Below are 22717 nucleotides of genomic sequence, written 5' to 3' on the forward strand. Positions count from 1 at the left end.
CGCCCCTCTTCTGCACATTCTTAAGTCGGATTTTTTTTTTTTTTTCTGCTGAGTTGCATGAGTTCTTTATGTATTTTGGATATATAACCCCTTTATATATTTTATATTTTGGATATTAACCCTTTTTTAGAAATACAATTTGCAATGATTTTCTCTTACTCCTTTCCATTTTGTTGACAGTTTCCTTTGTCGTGAAAATGCTTTTTAGTTTGATGTAGTCCCATTTATTTATTTTTGCTTTTGTTGCCTTTGCTTTTGTCAAATCCCAAAAAATCACCACCAAGACTCATGTCTATGCTTTCTTATAAAACTTTTGTGAGTTCAGGTCTTATGTTCAAGTCTTTAATATATTTTGAGTTATTTTTTTGTACGGTGAAATATAGGTCTTGTTTTATTCTTTTGAATGTGGCTGTCCTGTTTTCCCAGAATTGTTTATTGACTGGATTGTCTTTTTCTCATCGTATATTCTTGGCTCCTTGCTATAAATTAAATGACCATAAAAGAGTATGTTTACTTCTGGACTCTCTATCTGTTCCTTTGATCTATCTATGTGTCTTGTTTTTATGTTAATATCATACTATTTTGACTGTTAGAGTTTTGTAATATAGTTTGAAATTGGGAATGATTCCTCCAACTTGGCTCTTCTTTCCTCAGATTGCTTTGGTTATTTGGGGTCTTTTGTGGTTCCATACAAATTTTAGAATTCTTTGCTCTATTTCTGTGAAAAAATGCCATTGGAATATTGACAGAGATTGCACTGAATATGTAGACTGCTGTAGGTAGTATGGACATTTTGACTATATTAATTCTTCTCACCCATGAGCATGGACTATCTCCCCACTTATTTGCATTTTCTTCAATTTCTTTCATCAGTGTTTCTTGTTTTTGGTGTACAGGTCTGTCTTTCCTTAGTTACATTTATTCCTAGGTATTTCACCCTTTCTGATGAAATTATAAATGGGATTATTTTCTTAATTTCTTTTTCTGCATTACTACAGAAACAGCAGATTTTTGTATTTTGATTTTGTATCTTCCAACTTTATTGAATTTATTAGTTCTAACAGTTATTCAGTGGGTTGATTTTTGTGAAGGGTGTAAGTTCTGGATATAGAGTCTTTTTTTTTTTTTTTTTTTTTTGCATGGAGATGTCCAGTAGTTCTAGCACCATCTGTTGAAAAGACTGTCTTTATTCCACTGTATTGCCATTGTTCCTCTGTCAATGATCAGTTGACTAAATTTATATGGGTCTCTTTCTGGATACTCTATTCTGTTCCACCGATCTATCTGTCCCATCACAATATGACACTAACTTGATTACCACAGCTGTAGCAAGTCTGAAGTTGAGTAAGTCAGTTCTCCAACTTTGATCTGCTCTTTGAATACTGTGTTGGTTTTCTGGGTCTTTGCATCTCTCCATAAATTTTAGAGTCATATATCAGTATCTACAAAATGACTTACTGGGGTTTTAACTGGGATTGCACTGATTCTATAGAAAAATTAAAATCTTGACAATACTGACTCTTTTAATCTGTCAATATGGCATATCTCTCCATTCATTTAGTTCTTTAATTTCATTCATCAGAGGTTTTTTTAAAAGATTTTATTTATTTATTTGACAGAGAGAGATCACAAGTAGGCAGAGAGAGAGAGAGGAGGAAGCAGACTCCCTGCTGAGCAGAGAGCCCGACGCGGGACTCGATCCCAGGACCCTGAGATCATGACCCGAGCCGAAGGCAGCAGCTTAACCCACTGAGCAACCCAGGCGCCCCTCATTCATCAGAGTTTTGTAGTCTTCTTCATACAGACCTTGTACAAATTTTGTTAGAATTATATCTAAACATTTTGGTTTTGGGGGTGCTAATATAAAAAGGCATTTTGTGTTTAATTTCAAATTCCATTTGTTCATTGCCAGTATACAGGAAAGCAACTGACTTTTTGTTTATTAACCTTTATCCTGTAATCTTGCTATAATTATTTACCAGTGGTTCTTCAGGCACACATTTGCTTTACTGGGGCTCACTTAGACATGAAAAAAATGCCAGTTGACTGTCTTATCTCCCAAGGACACTCATGTACTTAGTGTACTTAGTGTCTTTGGTCTTAGCTCTCTGACATTCATGGCCTGCGACATTTGTTGGTTGACAAGCTAAGATAATAGTTTTCTGTGTTCCATAGAGTCCCAGAGCTTCACGCCATTGTGTCTCCCCAAAGACCACTTAGGATGGAATTTAATGTGTAGGGCTCTGAGCTTTGTATATCATTTTAGGCAGTGTAACTCAGTTTTTCTTTTAATTCTGAAATTATTCTGGATTTACAGAAGAGTTGCAGAGATGGTACAGATATTTTCAAGACATCATTACCCAGTTTGCCCCACTATTAATATATTACAGAACTATAATGCATTATGAAAACTAAAAAATTAGATTACTCAACTAAATACTATTAATTAAGTTACATACTTTATTTGGATTTTCACTGACTTTTCCACAAATGTACTATTTTGAGCAGCTTGGTTTTTATCTGTTTTACCAAATGAGCTTCATGTGAGATTTCACTTAAACAGTCTGCTGGTTGCTTCTCTCCCTAGGCTTTCCCCTACCTCCACTTTATAAACTTTCAGATAATGCTAGTGACAATGGAGGCAAAGTGAAATGGCAGCTTTTATTCCTATTATCTCAAAGTGCTTTAGCATCTATTATTACTGTCTCTTCTGGTATCCTTATGAGGTCAAGGAAAACGGAGCAGGTATTTTTAATTTTTGTTTTAAATTAAATGTGGAATTACACTAGAAGATAGGGAAACTGAGGCACATAGAGATGGAGTAACTTGTAGGTAAGAGTCAAATAGGTCACCCAACTGTTGGTTGACCTTTTATTGTCTCCATGGCCTTCAGGTGAGCGAAACATACCTGAGAGAGAAAAGCTGATCAGCCTCCGACTTCCTTGGCCTTGGACAGTCTCATCAGAGCCAATGCTTTTAAAAATCTGTAAGAAGGAAAATGGGAGACAAGCAAAACAAGCATTGAAATAGATACTCACACTGCAAAGCAAACATGCTTAATCACAGTTATTTCTCCAACTATAGTCTACAAAGACAGCAGTGTTGTGATTTTATTAGGCTACTATTGATTAAAACAAGCTTCTAGCAATCTTATGTCTTTCCCAGTAATAGAGGATCTGCTAGTGGGGAGGAGGGGCATTTTTCAGAGTAATGGAAATCAACAAACACAATTACTGTAATATTAGAGGCTCTTTGTAACTACTTATGTAAACAACATCTTTTCACATTCAAATTTGCAAAAACTATTTATTAAAGCAGACCCTAAGGCAACAGAATGATATAGGTCAATAGATGTTTACTGCTGTAATTATAATGTGTTTCCATTTAGCAAAGTATGCTGTAAAACTGCGGTACCTCCATTTCTTCTAATCTGTATTATTATCTAGGGATTTCCAGGAAATTCTGTGTATTAGGGAAGAGCCTGAGCATAGCATTAAGAACTACTTTGAGTTCTCTCTTATTTAATCTGGGAAACTTCAGAAACATAATTGTTACATGGATTATCTGTAGTCTGGGAGTATTTGCAAGTCAAGTTGCTAAAATGTTTTATTTTCCAGCATTGCTCAATATATATCTGCTAATATATTAATCAGAACACCTAAAGTCCTTGCTTCCATTTTCTCCTAGGAAAGTTCTATTCAGAAATGATCATGACTATTTATTCCAACACAGTATTACTATTTAAAGCACTGCATTTGCAGAAAATAATTTTTTAAAAGTTAGATTATTAAGCAAATTCATACAGTGTCCACTTCTTTTTTTTTGTAAGGATTTTATTTATTTATTCGACAGAGAGAGAGAGAGAGAGAGAGAAAACAAGCAGGGGGAGAGGCAGAGGGAGAGGGAGAAACAGGCTCCCTGCAGAACAGGGGAAGCCCAATGTGGGACTTCATCCCAGGACTCCAGGATCATGACCTGAGCTGAAGGCAGTGGCTTAACCAACTGAGCCACCTGAGCCCAGCTGCCCAAGTGTCCACTTTTTAGAAGGTAATCTGTCCTGAGAAAGGAGAAGATAGAAAACTTGAACTTGTCAGCCTCTAGCTCAAAGTCTCTGTTGTAGGTTGTGGGGCTGTTTCTATTGCCTTTTCAGTATCCTTGATGCTGTAAGAGTGTGACTATATGCTACCATCAAGCCACTTTTGTAAGACTTGAGTGTAACGACTGGGCATCACTAGGGCTCACAGCTTTGGCCCAGGAGAGTACAAAGGGATTTCTAGAATCCTTCTTCACACTGAAGCTGGTGCCCCTGGTGTGCCTACGTGTTTGGCTGTAGCTAATATGCAAATCTCCTCAGTATACCTGTTTTCAGACCCAAGTGCAAGGTGCATCTCAGGGCTCCTGGGCTGTGGCAGAGGAAATCAATGTCAGTGGCATATGGAATGGATCTTGGCATCAAGTGAGATAAGAGATAGGTCTGTTCTCTGAATCTCATTTGATAATAAACAATTAGAGGAAGACATGGCCTGGGATTTGTGGGTTGGGAATATGGGCTGGTTCCAAGGCATTATCTCCCCTCCATTTGGAAAGCCTGATTCTTCCTGCTCTGTGTGTGGTCTTCACATTGCCTGGCTGACACAGAGCCTGAGAAGTCAACAAACAGCTCAGACACTGTGTCCTCAGCCTCGACCCTTCTCCTAACTCTTGAAGTGGCCAATACACCTAGGCATAAATAAAAATTCCTTAATGTAAATTTTTCTTCTTTGTCAAACCTCTGTCCAGATGAAGGCCATAGAAGTTCTCAATAGGCTAGCCACAAGCCCTTACGCTGCTGTACGTGCCAGAGTAGGACAATGACAACTGTCTTCCTAATTCTAGTTTAAAGATGCCAACATCTAGCTTATCTCCTCAGAATATAAGTTCACTGAAGACACAACAGAAACCATACTTTAATAAAGACTTGTAGAATTATAAGTCTAAAGTGTGTGCATTCCAATTTTTAAAAAGTGGAGGACTAAACTACATTTTTCATAACAGGCTAACACAAGCTTAAACCTGCAACCATAGCAAAGGATAGTTTGAAGCATACATATTTTGCTTCTTCCTATTTAAATATTCCTCTGCTTGTTATGCAGGATATTTACAAATTTGTAAATATGCAGGATATTTACAAACTATTTCTTCATCTTTATGGTAGCAAAAATCAGGTCTGTAGACAAAGAGAGAAGTATGTATTTTTCAGAGGCTACTAAGCTCACAGAGGAGACACATTTAAAACCCCACAGAAATCTACTTAGCTCGTGGATTTTTGTTAACATTATTTACAGTCATCTCGGCGCCAGATTGACGATATGAACGTGGTGGCCAACAGTAACTGTGATTAACATTTTCCAGGAAGTAAAAATGTTTGCGTGTTTCAGGAAGGTTCTGCATCCTGACGTCTTGGTAGAGGTGAGTTCCAGGAGTGTGTTTGAGGTTAAAAGATCTGCTGCACATATAGAAGCCCCACCATTTATGGACTGTGAAAACGGTGTGAAGACTCAGCCAGAGTTCACCCTGGAACCACTTGACTGAGGTGATAGAGGCAGGTGAAGACTGCGCATCTTCTCAGGTCTGTAGGTTCTCTAGTTCCCTTTGCTCTTTCCCATGTGTGATGCCTCGCCGTTACCCTAACTGCCTGGTGCTAGTCCGGAGGCCCCCAGTCGGATGCAGCCCTCGCCAGTTCATTGGTTGTTTTCCACAAAGATGTCTCCACAACAAGCCTCCTCGGCAAATGGCTTAACAGATTCACAGCCCAATCTGTTGGTGGTGTGCAGAAGATTCCCGAAGGCTATGGAGAAGGCTCCTAGGGTTGAGGGAAGGGCTTTGGGGTTAGTTCTGATGTATCTCTCCTGCTCACATTCTCATTTTCTCTTTAGGTCTGCTGTCTGAAAGGCTCTAATTATGAATCCACATCGTTACATGCTCCCAAAACACAATTAGGCAAAAAATTGAGTGGAGAGCAGGCCTTATTACCCCGGCAGGGGAACTCTGCTTCAGCAGTATGAAGGTGTGTAGCTGTTTGCTGGAAACATGCATGCCTCGAACACGCGGTCATATGAGTGTGTTAACCTATATCCTCCGTCTCCCAGTCTCTGAGAACACAGAGGTTTCTCGACAGGTGCCTGCTCTTTCCCAGAGGTAGGCAAGTGTGCCCCAGGGCGGGGTGGGGTGGCGGGGAGACATCTGCTGTGGAGCACCCACTGTACTCAAAATTTGGGGTAAAACTAATTTAAAAACAAACATAAAGAGCTTTGAAGTCAAATGCAAAACATGTGTGCATTTTGAGGTAAAAAAGGAGTTTTCGAAGAACTCTCTTGCATGGGAAAGGTGACTCTGAGTTGTTTCTGTAAATGTCCTGGACCTGGCTCTTCTTCCACAGGTAAAAGCTGGAAAAGTTCCATGTAGCACACTGCCCACCCCCAGCATTTCCAACAGGGGTGTGGCCACAGTATGTTCAATTCTAATGCATTAACTCTATTTACATAGCCACAACTATTCTCAAGTAATTGTAGATGACTCTTCCTCCTAAGATGCTGACAAGGTTTGTGTTCAGTTCCAGAACAATTCAAGCAACAATGATGCCAGACGTTGAAATTCATGACTTCACTGAACCTTTGTTTATTTATTTTTAAAGATTGTATTTATTTATTTCACAGAGACAGAGATCACAAGTAGGCAGAGAGGCAGGCAGAGAGAGAGGAAGGGAAGCAGGCTCTGTGCTGAGCAGGGAACCCGATGTGGGGCTCAATCCCAGGACCCTGAGATCATGACCTGAGCAGAGGCTTAGCCCACTGAGCCATCCAGGCCCCCCTGAACCTTTATTTATTTACCTGACCCAGGTAACTCTCATTTTCCTATAAAAGCAAAGTGCATGCTCAATGATTGTTAATATGAATTTAAAAATCAGGTGCCAGCTAACACAGCATTACCAATAATAAGCTATCCAAGCTGTGGCATATTAGCAGCCAAGAGCAGGGAATTACAGGTTCCATTTTAGATCAGAGATCAGTGGTTCCCATACAGTTCGATATATATTGCCTCCATCTAATAATTAATCTGATATGCCTCCAACCTGCCTTCAAAAAAACACATAAAAAGAAAGCAAACAAATCCAAGTTCCAAGTTTCCTTTCTACCTCCAAGTCTCTGAAATGTTCAATGTACAAATAATAAACAAAGAAACACATTATAAATGTTTATAGAGCACTTTTAAGTACATTTGTCTTACTGAATCCTCATAATATGATTATGAGGTGGTTAGGCAACTCATTCCAAGTTCTCCAGCAGAAAGGTCTATAAATCTAAAGTGCAAAGTCATCTTTAGGGGCATAAAAGAATAAAACATAAAATTGTAACAGTCAGCCACATTCCAGGCCATTTCCCAACCCCAGGGACACCTGTGATGGAAGACTTACAAGGCCCATCAAAGGGGCAAGAGACAAGTAACAGGGATGAAGGCTGGTGACATGCGAAGCCTGGAGCTAGTACTTCTAGACATACTCTGAGAATGGTTTGCAAGTCAAGCATCATTCACTCATCACTAGTTCACAAGTGTGAGAGCTAAGCTCAGAACAATTTGTTGGCTTCCCCAAATGCACCTGGGATGAATCCATCTATGGTCCCCCTGGCTTAAATAGAATGAGTTGCAGAACCTGCGACAGAGCCCTTCAGCCCTGTGAGACCATTTCCTCAGACCCAGTCTGGCTGCTCAACTCTTCAGCTCCTATTCTGTTATTTTGCTTGCTCCTCTCTGCCTTCTGATGCTGCTGTCACCAAGTCAGCTTCCAGAGTCCCCACTGCTCCTACATTATTGCCTTGAAGGCAAGGCATGGCCTTCAATCTCAGGGGTCTTCTGCTAATCACTTTGGGCAAAAAGAGAGGGGTTGGAAAATGAGGTATTCCTCTTAGTTTTCATTGTGTGAATTGAACAAAACATGTAACTACTGGGGAATGATTTTCTAGCTCTGACTGCTTTGGGCAACACAGGACTGCAGACATTAGCACCAGGAGCAAATCTCCTTGGGGGCAAGGGGCTGCTGTGCTGAGAGGCTAGGCATTTGGCCTTCTTTTCTTTCTTTTTTTTTTTTTTTTAAGATTTTATTTATTTGACAGATCACAAGCAGGCAGAGAGAGAAGAAGAAGCAGGCTCCCCACTGAGCAGAGAGCCCGATGTGGGGCTCGATCCCAGGACCCTGAGATCATGACCTGAGCTGAAGGCAGTGGCTTAACCCACTGAGCCACCCAGGTGCCCCGCATTTGGCTTTCTTAAATAAAATGAGGAGACTGGGTACAGAGCAATGCTAGCTGGAAGTAAGCAAATCCTGGATGTTCCCTGATGATTTTTAGTTTTTCTAGCTATTTGTTTAAAAAATAGTTTCTTGTGTAGTGTAGACTATTCTGAAAGTAGGCGTATAACAAACTCTACCAAATTCTAAGACATAGTTGAGTCATTCCCTTTGTTCCGGGGCTGAGGTCTCTGACTTTAGAATGCATCAGAATCACCGGTGGGGCTTCATAAAATATAGATTACCAGACCCCATCCCCGAGAGTCTGATTTTGTAGGTTTCGGGAGGGCCCAAGAGTCTGTATTTCTACCAAGGCTCAGATGAGGCTAATGCTGCTGAGGGGACCACACTTGGAGAAGCATCAGTCTTAAGTGTCAATTTCTTTCAAACAGTAATAGAAAGATGCCTTTGATTTGTCTGTAACTCTTATCTCAAACTGTCTTGATCCTATTTCCAAGCACCAGAAGCAGGTTCTGTAATGCGTTGGCCCATGGAGGCCCCATGCGCTGTGCTCAAGCCTGTATCTATTAGGGACGAAAAATCCAACTCTCTGCAGATCTCACTTCCTGGTCTGGATGACTGTCCCCTAGACAGTGAGGCCCTCAATGTGTGAAGGGTCCTCCACTCTACTCTCTGTGAGCTGATCACTGTTGCCTGCTTCCACCTACAAAAGGCACTCTTGCAATCACTGAGCACAAGTGACACTGCAGGCTGTAAGATCTAGTGATGTGTTTTCTTTGGCTAATACAGTCATAGAACTTTAAAAAATTAGTTTCCAACATATTTTTTTTAATTAAACTATTTAAAATGTGGGTTTCAGACTTTTCCAGAATATCCAGAGTAAGCAACTGAAGCTGAGAAGTGGCAGTAGCACACCTTCCCAGGCCATCTCTTTGGAGCTGCCTTCATCAATCCTAAGATATCCATTGCTTTCCATGTTAATGCTGTGAAGTTGGGGTATCGCTAATCATCAATGTGTCTTGTAATTGGGAAGCTTTTTCTATCATGGTGGTATGAAAATCAATGATGCATCTTAATATCCATGGCATTTTAGATTCCATGAAATGTGATACCAACTTGGCTCCCTGGAAGCTTTTGGTGTGTATGTATGTATGTACGTATGTGTGTAGTATGTATATATGCACGGGAGTATGCATGTACACGCACATGTATGGGTATACATACATGTGTGGGGCATGTACGTACTGTGTACACATGTAATCATATATACACATGTGTGCATGTGTGTATGTACATGGGTGTGGGGGGTATGTATGTATGTATTTTTTACTTTTTTCTGTTTCATTTAAAATAATTTAGGAGGTGAAACTCACATAACATAAAACTGACCTTTTTTTTTTTTAAATTATTTATTTGACAGAGAGAGATCACAAGCAGGCAGGAAGGCAGACAGAGAGGGAGGGGGAGAGGTAAGCAGGCTCCCCGCTGAGCAGAGAGCCTAATGTGGGGCTGGATCCCAAGACCCTGAGATCATGACCTGAGCCCAAGGCAGAGGCTTAACCAACTTAGCCACCCAGGCACCCCTAAAATTGACCATTTTATTTTATTTTTTAATTTTTTATTTGACAGAGATCATAAGCAGGCAGAGAGAGAGGGAGAAGCAGGCTCCCCACTGAGCAGAGAGCCCAATGTGGGGCTCAATCCTAGGACCCTGAGATCATGACCTGAGCCAAAGGCAGAGGCTTTAACCCACTGAGCCACCCAGGTGCCCCTAAAATTGACCATTTTAAATGGAACAATTCAGTAGCATTTAACATATTCACAATATTGTGTGACCACTGTTCTATTTCTTAGACATTTTAACGACTCAGAGTGGAATCTTAAACCTTATGCCCATTGAGCAGTTTCTTTCCATTCTTCTCTCCTCCCCAGCCCCAGGAAACCTCTAATTTACTTTCTGTCTCTGTGGATTTACATATTTTAGATATTTCATATATATGGGTTCATACAATTTATGGCCTTTTGTGACTAGATTCTTTTATTTAGTGTAATGTTTTTGAGGTTTGTACGAATCAGGGCTCTCCAGAAAAACAGAACCAACAGTGTGTGTGTATGCGCGTATGTGTATACACACACATATAATAAGGAACTGGGTCACACATTTTTCGAGGCTTACAAGTCCTAACATCTGCAGTCAGCAAGCTGCAGACTCAGGAGAGCTGATGGTGTTAAGTTCCAGTGTGAAAGCCAGCAGTCAAGACCCATGAAGGGCTGACGGTTCAGTCTGAGTCCTAAGGCAGGAAAAACCGATGTCTCAGCTAAAAGGCAGTCAGGCAGGAGGAATTCCCTTTCATTCAACAGAAGGTTAGGATTATTTTCTATTTAGATCTTCAGTTCCTAGGATGAGGCCCACCAACATTAGGGGGGCAATCTGCTTTATTCAGTTTATTAACGTAAATGTTAAGCTCATCCGAAAGTACCTTCACACGAAAACCCCAGAATAATGTTTGACCAAATATCAGAGCACCCTGTGTCCCTGTCAAGTTGACACATAAAATTAACCATCAAAAGGTTTCCCCATGATTAATCCTCTTTATGGCTGAATAATCCATTGGATGTATATGCCAGTTTTTCTTGTTGTTGAAATCCTGTCAAATTATTTTCCCCCTAGCTTTGAGATATAATCGACATATAATGATTTTGTAAGTTTAAGTCATACAAAGTGTTGGTTTGATACATTTATATACCACAGAATGATTACCACCATAGTTTTAGGTAACACCTCCATCATGTCATATAATTACAATTTCACTTTTGTGGTGAGGACATTTAAGATCTACTCTCCTAGTAACTGTCAAGTTCATAATGTAGTATTATTAACTATAATCACCATGATCGACATCAGATCCCCAGAACATTATTCATCTTACAATTAAAAATTTGTATGCTTTGACCAAAATCTCCCCACCATCCCCCACCTCTCCACCCATAGAATCCACCCCTCTACTACTCTGTTTCCATAAATTTGGCTTTTTTGGATTGCACATATAGATACCATACAGTATCTGTCTTTCTCTGTCTGCATTATCTCACTTAGCACAATGCTCTCAAGATCCCTCCATGTTGTTGCAAATGGCAGGATTTCTTTTTTTCTCATGGCTGAGTAATATTCACATATCTATATACCTATATCTATATTTATCTCACATTTTCTTTACCTATGTACTCATTGATGGACACTTAGGTTGTTTCCAGAGCTTGGCTACTGTGAATAATGCTGTAATGAACACAGCAATGCAGATATCTCTTCAAGATTCTGTTTTCATATTTTTGGATAGACACCAGAAGTGAAATTGCTGGATTATATGGAAATTCTATTTTTAATTTTTTAAAGATTTATTTATTATTTATTTGTCAGAGAGGGAAAGAGGGAGGGCGGGAGAGCATGAACAGGGGGAGTGGCAGGCAGAAGGAGAAGCAGGCTCCCTGCTGAGCAAGGAGCCTGATGTGGGACTTGATCCCAGAACCCTGGCATCATGCACGACCTGAGCCAAAGGCAGACACTTAACTGACTGAGCCACCCAGGTGTCCCTATATTTAATTTTTTTAGGAAACCCATACTATTTTCCAGAGTGGTTGCACCAATTTACATTCCCACCAACAGTGCACAAGGATTCCTATTTCTCCACATCCTCACCGGCATTTATCTCTTATCTTTTTGATGATGGCCATTTTAATAGGTATGAGGTGATAGTTCATTGTGGTTTTGATTTGCATTTCCCTAATGATGAGTGATATTGAGCATCTTTTCATGTGTCTGCTGCCCATATGTATCTCTCCTTTGGAAAAATGTCTATTCAGGTCCTCTGCCCATCTTTAAATTGGTTTGTTTTTGGCTACTGAGGTCCATTAGTTCTTTACATATTTTGGATACTGGCACCTTATCAGATAACATGATTTTCAAGTACTTTCTCCCACTTTGTAGGTTTCCTTTTCATTTTGTTGATTTTTTTTCTTTTGCTGTGCACAAGTTTTTTAGTTTGATGTCGTTCCACTTATTAGTTTTTGCTTTATCATTGATTTTGCTCTGTTGCCTGTACTTTTGGTGTCCTATCCAACATATCATTGCCAAGACAAGATCAAGAACTTTTTCTATATGTTTTTTCTGAGGAATTGTATGGATTCTGGTATTTCACTAAAGTTTTTAATCCATTTGAGTTAATTTTTGTGAATGGTAGGAGATATAGGTCTAATTCATTTTTTCTGCATGTGGTTTCCCCAATACCATTTATTGAAGAAAAAACGATCCTTTCTACATTGAGGATTTATGGCTTCCTTGTCAATATTAGTTGACTATATATATAAAGGTTTATGTCTGAGCTGTTGTTTCTTTTCCATCAGTCTACGTTTCTTTGTGTATGCCAGTGCCATCCTGTTTTGATTACTATAGCTTTGTAGTATAGTTCAAAATCAGGAAGTGTAGTATCTCCAGCTTTGTTCTTTCTTAGGATTTCTTTGATTATTTTGGGTCCTTTGTGGTTCCATATAAATTTTAGGATTGTTTTTTCTATTTCTTTGAAAAGTGCTATTGGAATTTGGATAAAAATTGCACTGAATCTATCCATTCCTTTGGGTAGTTATGAGTGTTTAATAGCATTAATTCTTTTGCTCCATGAACATGGAATATCTATTTTTTTGTGTGTCTTCTTTAATTCTTCTCATCAAAGCCTCATACTTTTCAGTGCACACTTTTTACTTCTTTGGTTAAATGTATTTCTGAGTATTTGTTTTTGATGTTATTTTAAGTGGTATTTTTTCCCCTTATTTCTTTGGCATTTTCTGATAGTATATAGAAAGAATTGATGTACATATGTTAATTCTGTATCCTCCAACTTTACTGAATTCACTGAGTGATTAGTTCTAAGAGTTTTCTGGTGTGGTCTTCAAGATTTTCTATATATAAGATCATGTGTTGTTTTTTTTTTTTTTTAAGATTTCATTTATTTATTTGAGAGAGAGAGAGAGCACAGGGACAGAGTGAGAGGCAGAAGCAAGCTGAATAAAGAGCTTGATGAGGGACTTGATCCCAGGAACCTGAGATCATGACCTGAGCCAAAGGCAGATGCTTAGCACACTGAGCCACCCAGCCACCATCTTAAAAAGACTGTATCATTACAAACAAAAGACAACTTTACTTTTTCTTTTCCAATTAAGATGCATTTATTTCTTTTTCTTGCCTGATTATTTTGGCTAGGACTTCCGATACTATGTGAATGGGGACCCTTATCTTATTCTTAATCTTAAAGGAAAATCTTTCAACCTTTCATTTTGGCCTTTCACTGTGGGCTTGTTATATATAGCCTTTATTACACTGAGGTATGTTCTGCCCATTTTTTTTTTTTTTTTACCATGAAAGGATGGTATATTTTATCAAATGCTTTTTCTGCATCTACTGACTTGATCACAATGTTTATCTTTCATTCTATTAATATTTATTTTACGTATTGATTGATTTGCATATGTAGAACCATTCTTGCATCCGAAGGATAAATCCCACTTTGATCATACTGTATGATCCCTTTAGTGTACTGTTAAATTCTGTTTGCAAATATGTTGTTGAGGATTTTTGCATCTATATTCATCAAAGATATTGGTTTGCAGTTTTCTTTCTTATAGTGTCCTTATCTGGCTTTGGTTTTAGGGTATTGCTGGCCTTGTAAAATGAGTTTGGGGGTGTTCCCTCCTCTTCATTTTTTTTTTTTTTTTAAAATTTGAAGAGCACTGGTGTTCATTTTTCTTTAAATGTTTGATAGGAAAAACCAATGAAACCATCGGATCCTGGGGTCTCTTGGAAAGTTTTTGATTACTGATTCAATCCCCTTACCTATTATTGATCTGTTTAGATTTCTATTTTTTCATGATTCAGTTTTGGTAGGTTGTATGTTTCTAGGAATTTCTTCATTTCTTCTAGGTTATCAAATTTGTTAGTGTATAAATATTCACAGTCATCACTTATTAGCCTCTGAATTTTTGAGGTATTAGAATGTCTCCTCTTTCATTTCTGATTTTATTATTTCAGTTTTCTTTCTTTCTTTTTTTCCTTAGCATAGTTAAAGGTCTGTGGATTTTGTTTATCTTTTCAAAAAATTAGTTCTTAGTTTTGTTAGTCTTTTCTATAGTTTTGTTGGTCTTTTTTCATTTATTTCTGCTGGGATTTTTGTTATTTCTTTTTTCTGCTAACTTTGGGCTTAGTTCTTTTTTTCCCTAGTTCCTTTAAAGTATAAATTTAAGTTGTTTATTTGATCTTTTTTTTCTTAATGTCAACATTTATCACTATAAAAGTCCTTCTTAAAATGGCTTTTGCAGCATTCTACAGGTTTTGATATGTTGTATTTTCATTTTCATTTGTTTCAAGGGATTCTTAAATTTCTCTTTTGATTTCTTCTTTGGCCCATTGGTTGTTTCAAAATGTGTTGTTTAATATATAAATATAGATATATAGATATAGATGGTAGACAGATGCTATAAATAGACCCCTTTGTAATTATATGATGACCTTTGTTTCTTATTACAGTTTTTGGCACACACAGTGATGAAGGTCAGCCATGGGGCTCAAGGGTGGCATCTTGCATTTGCAACAGATGCAGAGGCCTAGGCTGGCTCCTGGTGTGATTTGCAGGCTCTGGTGGAAGGGGTAGAGTGAGCTAAGACGGACCGTGATAGTTTGCACTGGCAGACACAAGTACTTATGGGGCAAAAGCTGGTAAAATCTGGAGGAGTTATGCCACAGATGAGCTGGTCATTAATTCCTTTTACAGTAATGGAAGCTGCTGGGTTTGTCTATAGAGCAGGTCACTGTGAATCATGATCGTTCCTGCTGCGTGCTGCTATTGGTAGTCCTTATTTTCCTTCCTTGTTCCTAGCTAGCTCTATACAGCTCAGCTTTGCTGGTCTGGGTGCGGTAAAATCCAAGTGGGACCTTTGTGTTGTGTCCTAAAATACTGGGGACACTCACCTGTTCTTCCTTTCCCAGAGAGGGGAACTCCTTCTATTGGGGGCTTCCCTCAGCATCCCTGGGGTGCTGAGCAGTGTCAGCCTGGGAATGGAGATGACAATGCTGCGAAATCTGTCTTTCTTCTATTCTTGTGTGATTATTCTTAGGATTTTTGGTCACTGCATTGCTGAAGTTTCTTATGTGGACTCCACAGCTCCCCCAGAGCTGTTTCTGCTCATGGGCAGCTAGTTGTGGATGCTTGTGGGGTGACAGAAGCTACAATCTCCTATACCACCACCTTGATGACATTACTCCCACAGTTTGTTTCTTGCTCTCACATTTCACCAAAAAAAGTATGGAGGTTGTGATAAGCAGGTGTTCTATTGGGTGTTGACAGCTCAAGCCAGTCTGTACACCCCCTTCTCTGCTGGCTTCTTTTCAGTGTGTGGCCCAAGGCAAGACAATCAACTCTTCTGAGTCTCATGTTCCCTCCTTCTATTGGGGGCTTTCTGCCAAATGGAGGCCAGAATGGAACCTCCTCTCAGAGTTTTCCTGAGACCTGAATGAGGTGCACATCAAACACTCAGCACAAAGGCTGGCACACAGTAGAAATTCTCAATGAGGCCAGTATTGTTATTTATACTGTGACTTGTTTTTGAGCCTCTGGCTTTTTATTGTTAAGTATTATGTTAGTGGGTTATCTAATATTTGGTTCTTTACTCTTCAATGAAGAACATGAAGCATAAAGAGGTCAATCGAGGCATCTGCTTGGCTGGCTCTAAAAAAGAGACATGACCACAAGGTAGTCTGAAAGCTGCCTCCAGGCCTTCTGCATGTCTGAGCCAGTTTTCTGCTCTGCCAGACTCTCTTATAAATCTACCTCAGGTCAACAAATGCATTGTCTGCTATGCTACACTCATCTGAATTAATTTAATGTACTTGGAATCTTGTCCATATTTTTCTATCCTCAGTTTTCCAACAAATTCATGTTAAGCTGCTATTTTAATCATCTTGGCCTTCATGAAATAGAAAAATAGAAGCAACTATGCACTAAGCTTGTGTTAGCTTCTACGCTCTTCAGTTGGCCCAGACAGTGGATGAGCACATCTTGCTTATTTTGGAGCTGATCTGAGGGACCATGGGTCTAGGATGAAGGGTCACAGGTTGAGATTAGGGGTCACAGAGCTGCAGCAGGCAGGGAGGTGGTGGTGGGCAGAACTTCTGGAAAGGTTCCATCAGAAGATAGGGGAAGCCTGTAGGGAGTTTTGAGCATCTCCCTGGTTACTTCGTGGTAAAGCTGGACTAAGGGCAAGTTACTTGGCAGCTCATGGGGAAGGAAGGGTGCCAGCTCTGTTTCTTCAGAGACCATGTGCATCCTGGGAGTGAACATCTACATATTGTGGGTAGTTAGGAACTCCCGTTGAGTTGGTTTGGCTTGTCTCTTTCCTCCCCCATCTTTAACCCCTAAAACTGGGAGTCCTGAAGGGGCCCTTTTAAGCCTTGTGGCAGGAAAGAAGGGGCCTAAGAGTTTTCTTGGACCAGGCAAGAGTTTCCAGGGGCCTCAAGGTTTCCTGCCTCTGGTATACCAGCCCTGCATAATCCCATGATTAGGTGATGGGATATGTCACAGTTGACTTTGAGAGGCAGAGATAATATGGTGCATCTAATCTAATCAATGAACCCTTTAAATTTGGGTCCGAAAGCAGAGAGAAAGAGAGAGTCAGAGTTTCAGAGTGAGAAGGATTTGATGCACTATTGCTAGCTTGAAGAGCCACCAAGGAAACAGGAACTACAATCACGAGGTACTGAGTTCTTCAGCAAGACTGGGCTTGAAAGCAGAATTCCCCTTGAACTCCCAGATGAGAACTCAGCCTGGCTGATGCCTTGATTTTGTATTTACCTGCGATCCACTGAGCAGAGAATGCAGCCACCATGTGTGGGACTTCTGACCTTCAGAACTGTGAGCTAATCTGTGCTGTTTTAAGCTGCTAGCTTTGTGGTCATTCATTACACAACAATAGAAGACTAACACAACCTTCTTCACTCTATTTCCTTTATGAGCTAGAGCTCATTTTCCACACATTTTTCTTGCCTTGTGAAAAATATCTGCCCTTTCTTAGAACCAACAGATGTACTTCTCCTGAGCAGCTGTGGCCAGTTTTCATCCCTGGTAAACCATGAACTGTGTAACTGGACTTGTTCTCCTGTTAGCAAGGACCACTTGATACAGAGCTATCAGCCCCCACCACAGCCCTTGTAAAATGTGTGCCCACCATGGTCCTGAGCACATGAACCTGACCCAGGAGCCCCACCCTTCACTGCTTGTGTATTCTGTTAGTAGCCTGAGATCCTCCTTGGAGCAAGGCAGGGCATGTGCGCGCGCGCGCGCACACACACACACACACACACACTTTTCCCTGTGTTTCCAGACTCTTAGAACACTTTGTAGGGGCAAGAAATTGACAGTTCATGATTAACAACTGGAGACACCGCTTTAAATTTAAAATACCTGGAAAGGTGTTTAGAGGGTAAATATGTTAATTGTATCACTTGGAAATATAACTAACCTACTATCTAAAAAAGAATTTATTCTGTGTTTCTCAACTTTTCAGAAATACCTATGTGTGTATAAAACCTCATATAGCATACAGAATAACTTATGTTGTATATTATAAACATGTATATGTATGTACATGTGTATCTGTCTGTATACATAAATGTATAAAACTTCTCTAGTCTCCTTGAATGATACCCTCCCCTTAAGTAACAATTATTTCATTGTTCATCAATCTTTCAAATCAATCATTTTGTGTGCTTTATGCACTGACAGACTACACTTTCACTAAAACCAAATCATGCCAGAGCACACTCTGAAAGCCAGGGGAAAGAAGTCAGGGAAAGTTGCCACAAAAGTACACGAAGGGGAGAGTGGCAGAGGGAGAGGCAGAGCCAGGGGGTCCACCCCCAAATCTCTCTCCTGCAGCCCTCGAGTGCCATGGGGTACTTGGCATTTTCCATTAGGGAGCTGATCTTCTGACAGGCAATGGACTGCTTCAATCCTGTGCAGCTGGAGGTATGGCCCAGGTTTGCTCTGGAGCTGAATACTCCTGAACTAGGTATCGCTGGATGAGGCGGAATGAGCCAAGGGAGGTAAGGGAGGAAGGAGGCTGTAGGCAGACAGAACCGCTGCAGCAAAGGCAGAGTGATGCAAACTAGCCTGGTGTTCTGGGAGCTGCCAGCACGGCCCCAGCTCTGAGCTGGAAAGCATGGTGTCCCTGAGACTCTGCAGCATCAGAAAGTTGAGGCTGGTGTTGCCAGGTTTGGGACATTTAAATGTATGCTTTATTTTTATTTCTTTTTTATTGTGGTATATGTTTAGGAACTTGACCTTTACCTATAGGCAAGAGAGAGCCAGTGAATGTTTGGTTTTATTTTTTGGTGAATAACTTTGTATTTAAATGATCCGATTCACTTCAGAAAGGAAGACATACTCATTGCAGAAGCATGGTAATGTTCTGGACAGGAGTTCAAAGCTTAGATTGTGCTCCAAAGGCTCCCATGGTCATAGCCTGGAGGCTGATGTGCAGGGCATTTCTGTACCTACATCCAGGCTCTCCAGACCCGAGGAGGTGGACCCTCTGGGTGTGGCAAGGACATTCATCCTTAAAGCTCCCCTGGTGAGTCTAGGTTACACCTCAGGATGCGAGCCACAAGGTCAGAAGCCACAACACTGAGGCAGCTGCAAGGGCCCAGGTGAAGCATGATGAGGGTCCCAACAGTGTGGTAGGACAACAGTGTGGAGGAGAGGACCTTGCTCTATTAAGTGGTAAACAAGAGTGCTCAGGGAAAGAGGGGAGCCCTGTACTGAACCTCTCTGTCTTTGTATCCTTTTGGAATTTAGAATCTTGTTCTAACAGGTTATAAAACTCCTCAAATCCGCTGTCCTTTCAGACCTCGGTTTTGTACTTTACCACCACCAGTAGCTAAGAAGGCAGGTGCACCAATAGTTAGGTCTTTGCATCTAAATCTGTGAGGTTGGAGGGGAAAAAGAGAATGGCTTTAATTCTGCTTTTTGAAAACAGCTGTTAAATTAATTACCTGAAAACCTCTGGTTAAATGAAATCATGGGGACTATGTCAGCAGCTATTTCTGCTGGTGAAAGAAAAGGACTGCATTCTGCATGGAGCTCTTTGTCACCGTCTACTCCCTTGGACTGAGCAGACCAGCAATGTGAGGGATCACCCAGGGAGGGATGGGCAGTGTTTGGTGAAACTGTGACAGTATGTACCCCTTACCAAATGAAAGATGCTCCTGAAAAGATACCTATAAAATGATTTTGCTTCCACACAAATCATTTCCCCCTTGCTAACTTGCTCTAACATTTCTAGGATGCATTCTCATGTAAAAAGGTATTTATGTTTGGGCAAACAAATGTATCTGCCTCTCTCTAGTATAATGCCTTTTGGCCCATGACATGCCACAGGGATACTCATTTTCCAAGAGAAACTAAGAAGAGCCTGCTAACATCCAAGGATGGGCTTGCTGTTGGTCCCCAGGTACTCTGCCATCACAGGGCCCTTGAGGAGCAGCTTCCTACTCTCCAGATGCATTGGGGGCCTCCTGCTGCCTACACTTTGCAGAATCATGTGATGAGTGGGTACTAACCCTTTTCTCACATATGGCAGGAGAGTTCTTGCTCTTTCATTCTCTAATCAGCATCCACTAACCTCATACCTACTTCACACCTCTGCATTCCCCAGGGCTTTATAGAAAGCCAAGGCCCTCCTTCTAGTGGCCTAAACTGTGATCTTTAAAGACAAGGTCTCTAAACAAGACTCAATTGTGCACTACAAGTAATCCATAACTTCTGATCTAGTTCTTTTCTTACAAATATTTGTTAAAATAAAACCCATAACTCAGCCATCATTTGGAACAATCCCCATCCATCCAACCATCCATCCATCCATCCAACCATCGATTCATCCATCCATTCATCCATCCAACCATCCATCTCATGGCTACTATTCTAGGGCCAGTAAATTCTTTTGAAGAAAACATCTTTAACGAAAGAATTAAACTCTTGCTTACAGGTACTAACTCATTACTTTTGGCATTTTCAGATTTTCCGTATATTATCCAAACATGCATTTAGCTTCTCTCTATTCTACTGATACTGAAGTCTATGTATTTTGCAACCAGAGAGCTGAAGCAATCCCAGAGAGAAATGGTTTCAGGATTAGCTCATGCTCATCATAATATGAATTAATCCTTACTGTAGGCACATTACCTGATAAACTAGTACTGAAAGTGTCACAGGCACCATTTCATCCCTCAGACATCCTTCCAACAGTCCTGTGAAGTGGGTCCATTTTTATCACTTACCTATATCATTGAGTATCAAAGAAGTTTAGTAACTTGTCCAAGGCCACCAAGTTAAGTGTCTGAGCCAGGGCTCAGACCCAAGCTTACTGGGTACAAATGTTTTATGAAGGCCCTCTTACATGCTAGATATTGTTCTACCTGGCACTGGGAAACAGCTCCTAATAGCACAGGCAGGTGCCTCCATGACCCTGGAGGTTACCCTTTAACATGGAAGCAAACACAGAAAAATTATAACACAATCCCAAACAAAGCATAGGGGTGTGTGGGGAACAAAGATTTCACTTTGGGTGGTTACAGAAGCTTTCTCTGTGGAGGTATGTTGAGAAAAATCCTAAATGAAGAGAGAGAGTATCCCATTTCAATATTTGGGGAAATATTCTAAGCAGAGAAATAGGAAGTGCAAAAGGCCCTGAGGACAGACCAACTTGCTATATTCAAGAGTCAGAAGGACAACCAGTGAGGCTAGAACTAAATGGAAAACAAGGAGGTGGCAGTAGGCTGACCATCTAAGGGTAGACCATCTAGAACTTGAAGGCTATGGCAAGAATGTTGTTTGGGGAAAAAGTCAGTTTTGAGCAGGAATGTCATGTGATGGCTTGGGAAAGCTCCAGTAGGGGAAAGAACTGACTATGCAAGAGCCAGATACTACTTTCAGCATGAGTTTCTTAGAAGGCAAGATGGGATAGGGTGCTGCACACATGCAGAGGCTGAAATGGCAGCAATAACAGGAGGGGGCATTGCCCACATGCAGGCAGGCTAGTAGACCTGAGAAGCTAGAGGGTGGCTCAGAGATTTCTTTTGTGTGATATGGAAACCATCATATCATCAAGAATAACAACAGAACTGCCTTTCAGCCCCATATCATAGTACAACTATGGATGATAAGAACAGTGGCCACTGACTTTTGTCCATGCAGATACACAGACTTAGAAACCCAGAGAAGGCAAATCCTGGACCCATCATGTCCAGAGTTCTGGACCCTAACTCTACATGAATAACACTGCTGTAGTGTGGGTGCCAGCTGGTTGTGTTCTGATTGCCTCCATTTTCTCAATGAAGGAAGACAGGTCATCAACTGACAGTGGAGGAGTGTTGAGGTTTGAGGAAAAAGAATAAAATGTGAAATAGCCTTTTCTAAGTATGGGAAAGGCAGAGTGCTTCTGGGGAGTACTAAAGGGCCCCTGAGGTTTGTGGTCAGAGACTAATGGAAGATTCTTCTGCTTCCTAGAAGCAAGTAAAGAGTAGATGGAATTGGGCTTAACCAGGACTGGGTTTAGCCACATGACAGTGACACAGCGATGAAAGGGACAAGCAACAGATTGGAGTGATATATGGTAGAATCTTAGCCAGGGAGGAGAAAACATGAGTGCAATACGCAGGGTGGGGAAGTTCGCTGCAAAGTAGGGAGAGGATGGCCCAAGAGTCATGTAATCTTGGAACTGAGAATTTGGAAGTGATGCTGTCACTGGTGGTATGAAGGTGTGGAACAGAAGCATGGGAGTCCATGGTTGGAGTAGATTGGTGTTAGGAACTGAGAAGCCAGAGGGTGGCTCAGAGATTTCTTTTGTGTGATATGGAAACCATCATATCATCAAGAATAACAACAGAACTGCCTTTCAGCCCCATATCATAGTACAACTCTGGATGATAAGAACAGTGGCCACTGACTTTTGTCCATGCAGATATACAGACTTAGAAACCCAGAGAAGACAAATCCTGGACCCATCATGTCCAGAGTTCTGGACCCTAACTCTACATGAATAACCCTGCTGACCAGGAGTATGAACCCATCTCAGTTTTTGTTTTTATATCCCTGTGTATTGTTTGGGAAATACAGGGTAATTGGATATTTTAATATTTGGCAATGAATGAGGAAAGCATCAGGCCAATTTTAACATGTACAACCCAAGTAAGAAAAAAAAATTATGACAAAAATGGTATTATCGGGACGCCTGGGTGGCTCAGTGGGTTAAGCCGCTGCCTTCGGCTCAGGTCATGATCTCAGGGTCCTGGGATCGAGTCCCACATCAGGCTCTCTGCTCAGCAGGGGGCCTGCT

At 40.7% G+C, this 22717-nt stretch overlaps 1 protein-coding gene across 4 annotated transcripts in view; it reads right to left on the reverse strand.

The window, feature by feature from the left end:
- The window catches only part of HECW1 (HECT, C2 and WW domain containing E3 ubiquitin protein ligase 1), a 455383-nt gene that overhangs the window by 157777 nt on the left and 274889 nt on the right, over nt 1-22717 (reverse strand). For all 4 annotated transcript variants that reach the window (XM_059397215.1, XM_059397212.1, XM_059397213.1 and 1 more), the window contains one exon: nt 2909-2984. In XM_059397215.1, the coding sequence (XP_059253198.1) occupies nt 2909-2984 (76 nt within the window). The remainder of the gene's footprint in view (nt 1-2908; nt 2985-22717) is intronic.

The sequence above is a fragment of the Mustela nigripes genome, chromosome 4 (genome assembly GCF_022355385.1).
Source record: "Mustela nigripes isolate SB6536 chromosome 4, MUSNIG.SB6536, whole genome shotgun sequence".
NCBI lineage: Eukaryota > Metazoa > Chordata > Mammalia > Carnivora > Mustelidae > Mustela > Mustela nigripes.